This window comes from Anomaloglossus baeobatrachus, chromosome 4 (genome assembly GCF_048569485.1).
Source record: "Anomaloglossus baeobatrachus isolate aAnoBae1 chromosome 4, aAnoBae1.hap1, whole genome shotgun sequence".
Taxonomy (NCBI): Eukaryota; Metazoa; Chordata; class Amphibia; order Anura; family Aromobatidae; genus Anomaloglossus; species Anomaloglossus baeobatrachus.
Window position 1 is genome coordinate 655,337,643 of NC_134356.1, and position 13,637 is coordinate 655,351,279.

At 52.6% G+C, this 13,637-nt stretch overlaps 1 protein-coding gene across 1 annotated transcript in view; it reads right to left on the bottom strand.

Annotated features, from left to right (window-relative positions):
• Positions 1 to 12,755, bottom strand: part of ZGLP1 (zinc finger GATA like protein 1) — a 36,588-nt gene extending 23,833 nt beyond the window's left edge. The window contains exons 1-3 of the mRNA XM_075343093.1: positions 12,406 to 12,755; positions 10,741 to 10,844; positions 8,952 to 9,045 (exon numbers count right to left, since the gene is read on the bottom strand). Of these exons, the coding sequence (XP_075199208.1) occupies positions 8,952 to 9,045; positions 10,741 to 10,844; positions 12,406 to 12,701 (494 nt within the window). The 5' untranslated portion in view covers positions 12,702 to 12,755. The remainder of the gene's footprint in view (positions 1 to 8,951; positions 9,046 to 10,740; positions 10,845 to 12,405) is intronic.
• Between the last annotated feature and the right edge of the window lie 882 nt (positions 12,756 to 13,637).

Consider the following 13,637-nt stretch of genomic DNA (forward strand, 5'->3'; position numbering starts at 1 on the left):
GCGCAGGGCAGCGTGTGAGGCTGAGGCTGCGGAGCGGCAGGCAGAGCGGCAAGCAGCGCGTGAGGCTGAGGCTGCAGAGCGGCAGGCAGCGCGTGAAGAGCGCCAGGCAGAGCGTGACTACCAGCTGCAGCTAGCTCAGCTCCGGCCCTCATCAGCCGCACGTGACCTTCAAGACACCAAACTTCCAAAGGTCCGTGTTGAGGACTTCCCAGTGCTGGAGAAGGATGGAGACTTGGACTCTTTCTTGACTGCTTTTGAACGGACTTGCTTGCAGCACCATCTGAACAAGGACCAGTGGGCCAAATACCTGACCCCCCGTTTAAGGGGTAAGGCCCTGGATATCCTTGGGGACTTGCCTGCTGAGGCAGATCAGGGCTACGACACCATCAAGCGGGCCCTGATCCAACAGTACAACCTCACTCCAGAGTCCTACCGCAAGAAGTTCCGGAGCCTACAGAAGGGACCAAAGGACTCCTGGGCTGACCACAGGCGGGCACTTGCCCGAGCTGCCGACCACTGGACCCAAGGCCTGCAGCTTTCCACCGGACCGGAGATCCTGGACTTGTTCATCACGGAGCAACTCTTGTGGAACTGCCCTGAGGATCTCCGCCAGTTCATCCGAGACCAGAAGCCAAAGGGGTCCACGGCTACAGCTGCCCTGGCCGATGACTACACCAACAACCGGGCTCCTGAAGCCAGGAGAGCAGCCACCAGCAGCACCTGGAGAGGGGGTAAGATGAACTCTGCGACTGCCCCACCTGCCCCTAGACTGCAGGGGGTGTCCCCCTCAACTCCCCTCTCCAGGCCCGTGGCAGAGCCAAGACGGTGCCACCAGTGCAACCTACCTGGACACTTCAAGGCCATGTGCCCTCAGCGTCCCAAGGCCCCGGCTCCGTCCCCGTCCCAAGGGCCGCCCAAGGTGTATTGTGTGGGTGGGGGTGGTGGTAGGTCCCTGGACAGCTTCCAACCTGTCACCGTCGGCCAGTCTGTGACCATAGGACTGCGAGACAGCGCCTCGGAGGTGACTCTGGTGCGGCCTGAGATGGTGTCCCCCCAAGACTTGATCCCTGGAAAAACCCTCGCTGTCTCCGGGATTGGAGGCACTGACCCGGCGCTGCCTGTTGCTGACATTTATGTGGACTGGGGCGCAGGGCGGGGGGTGAGGGAGGTGGGGGTAACTGATCGGATCCCCGCAAACGTGCTACTTGGGACAGATTTGGGGCAGATAACCTCCCAGTTTGGGCCCCAACCAAGGGCTGAACCTTCAGCCCGTACTGACTTGACTCCTAACAATGTTAATGTGTTATCTATGAATGATGTAAGGGAGGAGGGAGTGAACTCTGATATTTCTGCTTGCATAGACACCATAGACACACACTCAGCTGCAGCTGTGACAGGGGAGGGGGTCAGAGAAAGGTGTGACAATGCCTCTACAAGTAACCAGCCTGTGAGCTGGGATCTGCTGCCCTCTGCAGGGATAAGCAGAGAGCAGGGTGCTGCAGGGGGAGGACCAGTGTGTGGGGTGGGGGCTACCACAGCAAATGTGGGGTCCCCAGAGATTTCACAGCGGGGTTCTGTTGCTGCAGGAGGGGAACAGGCAGGTGAGATTGGGGCCGGTCCAGGAGCGGAAGTGCTCCCAGGTAAGGTCTCGGTGCATGGTTCCCCCACAACCGGGGTGTCAGGAAGCCAGGTAGGTCTGCCTGAACCGGCGACTTGGTCAGGAACGGAGGAGGAGCAGGCACGACCCACGGTCGCAGCGGCTGTGGCCGCTGTCACCCGCAGTGGGAGTGCTGGAAGCCAAGGGGCCTCCCGGAGGTCCGATAGCTCTTCCCCTTCTGACCAAGTGGCAGCCGAGTCAGGTGGAGGCCAGGACACAGGTCCCGGGGTACTGACTGAAGATGTGACAGTCTCGTCGATTCTGGCCACATCTAGTCAGGAGTTTCAGGCAGCGTTAGAAGCTGACGACAGCCTGAAAGCTCTAAAGGAGCAGGCGGCACAGCCTCCCTCGGACTCGGACCCGGAGCGAGTGGTCTGGGACCAAGGACGGCTGTACCGGGCCACGGTCCAGCAGGGTTCACCGGAGGCGTGGCCCAGGGACCGACAGTTGGTGGTACCCTATCCGTTCCGGACGGAGTTGTTGCGGATCGCACATGAGATTCCGATGGCCGGACACCTAGGGATCGCTAAGACCAAGGCCAGGTTAAACCAGCATTTCTACTGGCCAAAAATGGGGGCCGATGTGGCTGCCTACTGCCGTTCGTGTGAAACCTGTCAGAGAGTGGGGAAGGCGGGGCCACGCCCCAAAGCCCCACTGGTATCTCTGCCAATCATCGATGAGCCTTTCAGGAGGGTGGCTGTGGATCTGGTCGGCCCGCTGGCCATCCCCAGCAGCTCCGGGAAACGCTTCATACTGACGGTAGTGGACTATGCCACCCGGTACCCAGAAGCAGTGGCCTTGTCGTCCATTCGGGCTGACAAGGTGGCCACCGCATTGCTGGAGATTTTCTCCCGAGTGGGTTTTCCCCAGGAAATGCTCACTGACCGGGGGACCCAATTCATGTCCCAGCTGATGGAGGCCCTCTGTAAGCAAGTCCAGGTGCGACATCTGGTGGCCAGCCCGTACCATCCACAGACTAATGGCCTGTGCGAGCGGTTTAATGGCACCTTAAAGCAGATGCTTAAGATGTTGGTCGACTCCCATGGGCGTGACTGGGAGCGGTATCTCCCACACCTGTTATTTGCTTACCGGGAGGTTCCACAGGCCTCAACAGGATTCTCACCGTTTGAGCTCCTGTACGGGCGACGTGTGCGGGGCCCCCTGGCTCTGGTGAAAGAGGCTTGGGAAGGGGATTTGGCCACCCCTGGAGTGTCGGTTATCGAGTATGTCATGCGCTTCCGGGACAAAATGCAGGCCTTGACGCAACTGGTACACGACAATATGGCTCAAGCCCAGGCCGATCAGAAGCGTTGGTACGACCAGAACGCTTGTGAGAGGACCTACCAAGTGGGTCAAGAGGTGTGGGTACTGGTCCCCGTACCACAGGACAAGCTTCAGGCAGCCTGGGAAGGCCCATACCTCGTGTACCAGCAGCTCAACCCTGTGACGTACCTGGTCACCCTGGACCCTGCCCGTGGAAGGCGGAAGCCCTTCCATGTGAACATGATGAAGGCACATCATGAGCGGGAGGCATGTGCACTCCCTGTGTGCAACCTGCCCGAGGAGGGAGAAGCGGAAACCCTCTTGGATATGCTAGCCCAGGTTAGGGCAGGCGGATCCATTGAGGATGTGGAGGTTGGCCACCAGCTCTTGGAGGACCAACGGTCCCAGCTGTGGGCCACCCTACACCCCTTCCGGGGGTTGTTTACCAACCAGCCCGGAAGGACTGACTTGGCTGTCCATCACGTGGACACTGGGGATCATCCCCCGATCCGGCGTTCAGCATATCGGGTCTCCCTGGAGGTGCAGCAACACATGCGCCAGGAGATTGACGAGATGCTGAAGCTGGGGGTGATCCAGGCATCCAACAGCGCTTGGGCCTCGCCTGTAGTCCTCGTCCCTAAGAAGGACCGAACCACGCGGTTCTGCGTGGACTACAGGGGGCTCAATGCGGTCACGGTCGCCGATGCGTACCCAATGCCACGCATCGATGACCTGCTCGATCAGTTGGCCGGGGCTCAGTACCTGACCATCATGGATCTGAGCCGGGGATATTGGCAGATCCCCCTGACTCGCAAGGCCAGGGAACGCTCTGCCTTTATTACCCCATTTGGACTGTACGAGTCCACGGTGATGCCATTCGGGATGAGGAATGCCCCTGCCACTTTCCAGCGGATGGTCAACACCCTGCTCAAGGGACTTGAAGGGTACGCGGCCGCGTACCTGGATGACATTGCCGTCTTCAGTCCCACCTGGGAGGACCACCTAGAGCATCTAGCACAGGTGCTCAGGCGGATCCACCGGGCAGGTTTGACCATCAAGCCGGGAAAGTGTCAGCTGGCCATGAGCGAGGTCCAGTACCTCGGTCACCGGGTAGGTGGGGGAACGCTGAAGCCCGAGCCTGAGAAAGTGGAAGCCATCGCATCCTGGCCCACCCCCAGGACCAAGAAGCAGGTGATGTCCTTCTTGGGGACCGCTGGGTACTATAGGAGGTTTGTTCCATGCTATAGTAGCCTGGCAAAGCCCTTGACGGACCTCACCAAGAAGAAGCTGCCCTCTGCAGTCGATTGGACAATGGACTGCGAGACAGCCTTCCGGGCCCTAAAGGACGTCCTGTCCAGCCCGCCCGTGCTACAGGCAGCCGACTTCACGCGGCCGTTTGTAGTACAGACCGACGCCAGTGACTTCGGCCTCGGTGCGGTGCTCAGCCAGGTGGACTCTGCGAGCCAAGAGCACCCAGTCTTGTACCTGAGCAGGAAGCTGTTACCAAGGGAAGTTGCCTATTCCACGATGGAGAAGGAGTGCCTGGCCATAGTGTGGGCCCTGCAGCGTCTGCAACCCTATCTATACGGGCGCCACTTCATCGTGGAGACGGACCACAATCCCCTCAGCTGGTTGCACACCGTCTCTGGGACGAATGGGCGATTGTTGCGATGGAGCCTTGCGCTCCAGCAATACAACTTCACCATTCGCCACAAAAGGGGCCGTGACCACGGTAACGCAGACGGGCTGTCCCGACAAGGAGAGGTCGCGGACGGGCGCACGGGGGAACACCGGAGTGTGCTGCCCCCTAGCGCCCTCAAAAGGGGGGAGGTGTGAGGTAAATCCGGAGATATGACGATAAATCATGACATTCAAGTCATGTCAGGAAGCCCTCTCCTGGTGTCACTACCCCCTTCCCTTCACACAACTGGTTTAGCAACAAATCCATGGCCATGTCCTGTGATATGGAAATTAGGTGGCTTTAGGACAATGGACACAGGATGACTCCCTGCCGTCACCCTGTAGTAGGAGCTGCTAGCTAGTTAGCAAGGCTATGGAAATAGCCAGACAGAACGACTCCAGTAAAAAATGGTTCATATCTCGCAAGCCATATTTCCGATAAATATGGCAACCATAAAAATGGTGTCTCCGCATGTGGACGATGCCGGCACCCCCTTTTTATGGGAACAGGACATTGGGAAATGCCCCAGGCGTGATATCAGCCAATGGGGAACTGGCAGACAGGTCATGAGTCCCCTCGTTCTGTAGCTAAATTCATAACTGTCACAATGAGAGCATTGGCGTCCGCCTACGACGCTCCCAGGCCAAGTTATGGCCATATTCCATGTTGTGGATTTTGTCCATAACTCAAGCCAGGGGTGGAGCAGTGCTTCCCTGTGAGGTCACTAAGGTAGGAGGGGACCTGGATTGCCCAGGTTGATAACCCTACTTCGGCCATTTTCCAGTGTTCTTCTGCTCGGGGGCCTGGTTGGGACAGACCTGTGAGAGAGTTCCTGGAAACCTGGTCTACAGCGCCCCCCTGTGGCCAGACGCACAAGGTAACTGATTGAATTACATACCTGTTTGTAAACCATGCTTTATTTGTAACTGTACTCTGACATATGTATATTCTGTAGATTCCCTATTGTATATATTGTAGTTTCTAGTGTGCTTTAGGCGATTAAATTATATAATTAATCTTGGGCTGTTCTGTTATCTCGATCTTGAATCCCACGTCTGTGTGTTCGGCTAATAGTTACCGTGAAGCGGTTGGTGGCAGCGAGTTGTGCCAAGGATTATTGTGGGGAGGCCAGTGAGATTCAGGGAGGTTTTATATATTCCGCCCGCGGAGGTCGGGGGAATATATACCCTACTCTCACCGGGGACCCTTCAATAATCGTCATAAGTAGTATAGCGGCCTCCTTGCTTATTGTCGGGCAATTCCATAATTGGCCTGACTATAAGAGGGGCGCTAGAGAGCGCGTCACGTGCTCTGTCTGTCGGTCGGGAGGTATAAAGGAGGGGTGACCCCCACTTGTTACCCCCCGATTGTGACGTACTGGTAGCCAGCGCGGGGGATTTCTGAGTGACCCCCCCGGTGGTTTGTGACAGGCGCCTCGGAGGGTAAAGCACTATATGGCTCTGTCAGCAACTGTTGGCTTTGTATAAGATGACGTCGTGGGTGAGAGATTTACTCCGGATGACCAAGCACGCTACGCGAATTACCTGGTCCTGGCAAGGTGTGTGGATTTCAGCCATGTGGGCTGTGAACCCCTGCAGGCCTTTGACATCGGCTAGTAAGGACCCGATGATGACTCACGCTCACAAGCAGACCAACTGCTCACTTTACACCACAACTCTTTACTGTACGGTTCATTTTCAGTCACAACTTTACACTCCAGATTGCGGCACATATCTTCTAGTAGACACAGCTCAACTTCCCTTTGGATTGTGTCCAATCCACCTATGCCGGTGAGTTCTGCTGCAATCCAGTCTAGTGATATATAGCACACGATCACACGCAAAAATGGTCACCGTCCCTTCCTGCAGTCTCCAGTCTGGTCTACTTATGGGTCCCATAATGACTGGAGGAAAGCTTTGCACACCTGGACATTTTAAGGGACACCGCTCAGTTGTTTGACTACGTCACACGCCAGTTGAAGTTATCCCGATACCTTGACGGTTGGGGGCCTGGTCAGTAGAGTCCAGCACCAGTAGAAGTCATCTGGCACCTTGACATTAAGGGGCCTAGTTACTAGACTTCAGCACAGTAGAACTCACCCAGTACTTTGACGTTTGGGGGGCCTGGTCACTAGAGTCCAGCACAGTAGAAGTCACCTGGTACTTTGACGGTTGGGGGGTCTGGATGTTGGGTTTACGTCATCCGTCTCTGTCATCCGTGGCCGCTCTGTCAGAGGATCGGTCTCTAGTTACAACGCTGTTCACACCCTGTGTCTCCTCCCTCTTTTGAGATTGACGCCATCTTGCTTTCTGTCTCCTTTGCTCCGTTGACACAAAACACCCACTGTATGCGACCTCCATGACCGACCAATTACACGTATCACGTTGCTCACTAGGCCTTCATTGACTCCTTGGTTGAGTTGTTGCGGTTCACTCCAGCACTCAATAATATCACCCACAGGTGATGGGGGAAGATTCAGGAGGGAAGAAATGTCAGGAATGGACTTGTTACCCCGGCGGCTCCTATTACAGGATGCACTGATATCGGTGAGATCTGCCCCACCGGTCGCTCTGTCACATGGTAATAAAGGCTATCGATATGGCGAGGGGTTGGAGGTTATACCCTGGGGATGAGGGGCTGCATGTTATATGCTGGGGTGCAAGGGGCCAGATGTTATCGTATTTTTCGGACCATAAGACGCACTTTTTTCCCCCCAAATGTTGGGGGAAAGTTGGGGGTGCGTCTTATGGTCTGACTGTGGCTGCGGGGAATGAGGGTGCAGCGGTGGAGCGGGTCATCGGGGGCACGAGCAGGCTGTAGCAGCCTGCCGTGACCACGTGGGCCCGCTCATTTAATATGCACGCCCATCCTCCCGCCCATCTCTCAGCGGTGAAGTCGGCGCTGACAGGTGGGCGGGAGGATGGGCAGGGATAAACAGTCGGCCCGCATGATCACCCCTGGCAACTACAGCCTGGAGTGATCATGTGCAGCTGTATTCACTGCCCCCCGCACATAATCAGTACAGATTACTCACCGTTCCCCTGCAGCATCGCTCCTCCTCCCGTCTGTCCGGTCAGCTGACTTGCGTGACTAGCGGTGCGCACAGCGATGACGTCATTGCTGTGCACACGTGTCCACACGCAGCCGCCGGCACAGACCACCGGAGGATATCGCGATGCTGCAGGGGGACGGCTGCATTCAGCGGCGCTGCCGCTGACATAGACGGTAAGAGGAGTGCTGCTGCAGGGAGTGAGGTGAGGTGAGTATGAACGTTTATTTTTTTTTATGTGCCACAGGATGCGGCCATACACCAGATGAGAGCATGTAGCAGGATAGGGGTATATTATGAGCAGCATGGAGGGTTTTTGAGCAGGATGAGGGTATATAGCAGGCTGGGGAGTTTTTGAGCAGGATGAGGGTATATAGCAGGCTGGGGAGTATATGAGCAGGATGAGGGTATATAGCAGGCTGGGGAGTATATGAGCAGGATGAGGGTATATAGCAGGCTGGGGAATATATGAGCAGGATCAGGGTATATAGCAGGCTGGGGAGTATATGAGCAGGATGAGGGTATATAGCAGGCTGGGGAGTATATGAGCAGGATGAGGGCATATAGCAGGATAGGGGTATATTATGAGAATCATGGGGAGTATATAGCAGGCTGGGGAGTATATGAGGAGGATGAGGGTGTATAGCAGGCTGGGGAGTATATGAGCAGGCTGGGGAGTATATGAGCAGGCTGGGGAGTATATGAGCAGGCTGGGGAGTATATGAGCAGGATGGGGAGTAGATGAGCAGGATGGGGAGTAGATGAGCAGGATGGGGAGTAGATGAGCAGGATGGGGAGTAGATGAGCAGGATGGGGAGTATATAAGCAGGATGGGGAGTATATAAGCAGGATGGGGAGTATATGAGCAGGCTGGGGAGTATATGAGCAGGCTGGGGAGTATATGAGCAGGATGAGGGTATATAGCAGGCTGGGGAGTATATGAGCAGGACATTACCCCATAACAGTGTCAGCAGCAGATCCTCGCCCCATCAGTGTGTCATGACCACATTTTTTGCTTAAAATTTTATTTTCCTATTTTCCTCCTCTAAAACCAGGGTGCGTCTTATGGTCAGGTGCGTCTTATAGTCCGAAAAATACGGTATATTCCAGGAGTGATGGAACTGAATGAAAAACTGAAATTCAGTGATGGAATACCTTTGCCCATGTAGTTTATATACCATACACAATTAATAAATATGAAAATGTCAAATTTACACAATTGCAAAGACCCACACACACTCCTAATCCTCACATTAACTTAACACTATAATAGATGAGCGCTTCTTTATTTTACACATTACCTGATCCCACAGGCGTTACATAATGGAGTCCCGTCCTCGGCGTCTCTCCACAGTGGAGTTTTCTGGGTCTTACAAGATGCACATCGCTTGTTTCCTAAACAGAGATATTAAATATGAAGTCTTAATTTGATAAGGTGTGATTGCTATCAGTGAATACAATGCCTTGAAAAAGTATTCACACCCCGTGAACTTTTTCAAGTTACATCCACAAACTTAAATGTATTTTATGTCAGTAAGTATTTGTGAAATATAAAGAAAATGATACCTGGTTTTCTACATATTTTTAAAAAGTAAAAGGTGAAAATTATGATGTGCATTTGTAGTTTGATACCCTTAAATAAAATCCTAAGTGAACCATTGTCTCCAGTAGTCACATAATTAGTAAATTGAGTCTGCCTGTGTGTAATTTCTTCTCAGTATAACTACAGCTGTTCTGTGAAAGCCTCAGAGGTTTGTTGAGAACATTAAGGATCAAACAGCATCATGAAAACCAAGGAACACACCATACAGGTCAGGGATAAAGTTGTAGAAAAGAGTAAACCAGGGTTAGGTTATAAAAAATAACCCAAGCTCTGAACAGAACACTGGTCAATCCATCTTCTATAAATGGAAGGAGTATGGCACAACTGCAAACCTACCAAGACATGGCCGTCCACCTAAACTGACCTCCTAAGTAAGGAGAGCACTAATCAGAGAAGCAGCCAAGAGGTCCATGGTCAGAGGAGCAGCAGAAATCACAGCTCAGGTGGGAGAATCTGTCCACAGGGCAACTAATAGGTCATATACTCCACAAATCCGGCCTTTATGGAAAAATGGCAAGAAGAAAAACTTTTTTTAAAAGCCGCGCCATAAGAAGTGTTCTTTGCAGTTTGCAAAAAGTCACATAGGGGACACAGTGACTATGTGGAAGAAGAAGCTCGGGTTCAATGAGATCACAGTAGATTTTTTTTGGACTAAATGTAAAATTCTATGTGTGGTGAAAAACTAACACTGCACATCATCATGAAAACACCATCCCCACTGTCACACATGGTGGTGGCAGCATCATGCTGTGGGGAGGCTTTTATTCAGCAGGGGCAGGGAAGCTGGTTAGAGTACTTGGGAAGATGGATGGAGCTAAATACAGAGCAATCCTGGAGGAAAAGCTGTGAGAGGCTGCAAAAGACTTGAGACTGGGGCATAGGTTCAACTTCCAGCAGAACAACGACCCTAAACATACTGCCAGAGCTACAATGGAGGGTTTAGAGCAAAGCATATTCATGTGTCTGAACGGCCCAGTCACAGTCCAGAACAAATCCCAGTTAGAATCTGTGACTAGACTGTAAAATTGCTGTTCATAAACATCTCCATCCAATCTCACTGAGCGAGAGCGAGTGTGCAAAGAAGAACGGGCAAAAATGTCACCTCTAGATGTGCAAAGCTGGAGAGACCTCCCCCAAAAGACTCGCAGCAGTAACTGCAGCAAAAGGTGCTCCTACAAAATATAGACTCAGGGGGCTGAATACAAACGCACTTCACAATTTTCAGATTTATACTTTTAAAATATTTAGAAAACCCTGTATCATTTCCTTTACATTTCACAAATACTTGGTACTTAGTTTTAGTATATCACATAAAATTCCAATAAAATACCCATTTGTGGGTGTAACATGAAAAAAATGTGGAAAAGTTCACAGGTATGAATACTTTTTCAAGGCACGGTGTATATATATATCATTATACAGTGCAGGGTGATAATCAGTGGATATACAGCATCACCACAGAATACGGAGTATGTAGCGATATATACTTGAGGACACTCCCAGCAGCTGATCGTCCTCGGAGCCACTGGACAGAGATGTTGACTTAAATCGGAGTTTGGATTTTGTGTTCTTTCTCCTACTTCTTCCTCGGCTGCAAAAAAATCCAGAAGGTCAGTGCTATTAGCACGCCATGCTAAGCATTAGATATTTTATACATTCACTTATCCACAGACTTTGTGGTGGTAGTGTGACGCCCTGGACTAGTCAGGTAGTCACAAACACAACATCACACACACCCTCTCCTCTGGTTAGGCAACAACAGTCAAACAAAATCCTTGTTGCCTTCTCCAGGGTCTGATGTCCACACCAGGTGGGGCGGAGACAGGCGGTTGGCCCCACTCACCGAGGAGTTCACAGGCCTGGAGGCGGGAAAAAACAGTTAGTTCAGTTTGGAGTGGAGTGAAGTTGGAGTTAGAGTTGGAGTTGAAGGTGACAGGAGAGAAACTGTTGGTGTCTGGGTAGGAGCCCAGGCACATACAGCAAGGTCGGCAGACGGTGGTGGGTGTCTGCAGGAGGTGGTGCAAGTCAGCGGAACCGTAGGACCGGGGACAGGCGGTGGCCCGCCGGTACCGAGCCGGGGAGCAGAACTGTACCAAGCACGAAGGCAGGGCCATCAGACCCCGACCAGGCTAGGAGCCGCCGACAACGGTCAAATCCGAGAGTGACCGGGACCCCAGGGGTTCCCTCACACCCAAGACCCGACAGAAGGCAACAGTCCACACAGTGAGGATAAAAAGCCACCGCCATAGGATAGAGATCCAATGGCCAGCGCCTGCGGGCAAAAGGGGCTCCTTCAGGACATACACGCCGGGGAGCAGACTACCAGTGGGAAACCATCGGAGTCAATACATACACAGCGGTGCAGGGAAAGATAGCCACCATCAACCTGTCCGGGGAGAGCAAAGACACTACAGCCAGCTGCGGGACCCGTCTATCCAGCCGTTTGGTTTACCAGAGACTCTGTGAATCTGTGCCCGAGTGAGTACAACAGTGCCATCCGGAACCGCGCCGCGCTGCCTCCGCAACCCTGCACCCCAGCTACCATGCCTCCCCGTACCACCACCGGGCCCCGGGATCACCAACCCCTACCCACGGAGGGGGAACTAACACCTAGCTGCTCCCCGCCTTCGTTCCCGGGAATCCCGTCACGAGCAGCGGTGGTGTCCACTATCACCATGACCTGTGGGTGGTGTCACGAACTATCTCCCTAAAACCACCCAACACCCCTTTTCACTCGGGGGCGAGGAGCGCTGCTCGAGTGCCCGGGTCCGGCCCTCCGCTCGAGCCACCGAGCAGCAGCAGCCCCGGACCCGAGCGTAGCGAGCGCGGCCCCTCCGCCCGCGACAGTAGCGCCTCCACCGTACAGATATGGTGGTACCGCCTCTACTGTAGACATGGTGATAGCTCCACCACAATACAGACATGATGATCGAGCCCCCACCATACAGACATGGTGATAGTTATGCCATCGTACATGTGCTTGACAAGGGGTAAGTGGGTGAAGGAACACATACCCCAGCTAAGGTGTCTATGGATGGTGGAGGCCCAGGTCTGACGTTTGGTAGCTTCCCCATGGATGGTTCCCATGCTTTCACTAGAGTTACCTCATTGCAAATCCTATGGCTCATCCTCCATTAATTTCCATTCGTTACCTGTAGCACGACGTCACGATGAGCTGACAGTCGTCACACTTCTCCTTCTCGAAGCAAAGATGCATCTGAAATTCGATGCCCTTGAATGACGGATCTTGATTTTCCACTCCTTTCCTCGGTGTCTGTTGCTTTCGGGGGGTCTTCCTGACATATTCCCCATGGTCTGAGGATGTGCTTTGTAAGGAGGATTCTCCAGTTTGGTTCTCCACTCTCTCCACAGATGATACTTCACTTGAAGTACTCGAGTTGTGGTCATCAGATATCAGGACGCCATTTATATCAGGGCTTTTCCACATCTTCTGTGCTTTATTGCCTGAAGCTGAGGTGAGAAGTCCAGAAACTGGAATTTCATCCTCCACCATTTTGGTATGTCCACCATCACCTCTACATTCCCAACTCTGGTGACCCACATCTTCTATCCTTAGATGATCTCCTCCTGATTTAGTTAAGTGAGTGCATTTGACATTAATCAGATTTAAGAGCTCCATGTCATCACCAGTGATGGTGGCAGGACCTTGTGTTGTGCTATAGCCATTCTTTACAGAAGAGGTCCTACCGTGTTCTTCATTCATGAAGCAACAGTTCTTCAAGACATGGTCGTCCTCCAGGTTACGTTCTCTTTTCGGTAATCTTTTTATACTTTCCTCCAGTAAATATATGATACCGGGTTCTGATATTTCTGTGCCACATGACATTTTTTGCCCAATTTTTAGGGAATTTTTTGTTTGGTTTCTAGGTAAGCAACCGTTATTAACCTTTACCCTGGAGGACCTACAAATAAAAAAAATATATATGATGTAGGTCAGTAAAATGAAGAGATCCGAAATGTAAAAAACATGGCTGACAAACAAAATATTGGATAAATATTGGCTAGGACTATCTAACAACCACAACGGCCACATCATCTTGTATGGTACAGACAGAAATGCAGTCAATGACCTACCATGGTGTTGTGGCGCCCCTGAGGCTTTAGTCGCTACAAAGTATTGCATCTGCCTTAAGGTGCAATGCTCATCCCGGGTAAGGAAGAGGTTAACCACTGGTTTTCACTTACACAACACAGCCAGGAAGTGAGTCAGCAGTTACACAACACACACACAGCCAGGTGCTTCCCCATTGTATCTGGGCTAAAGGTGGTCACCATAACAATGAGTTTTTCCCAGCCTCCAGTGAGTCACCAGGAAGGTGGGGACAGCACAGGGGGAAGAGAGAGAACACACAGTTTTCACATC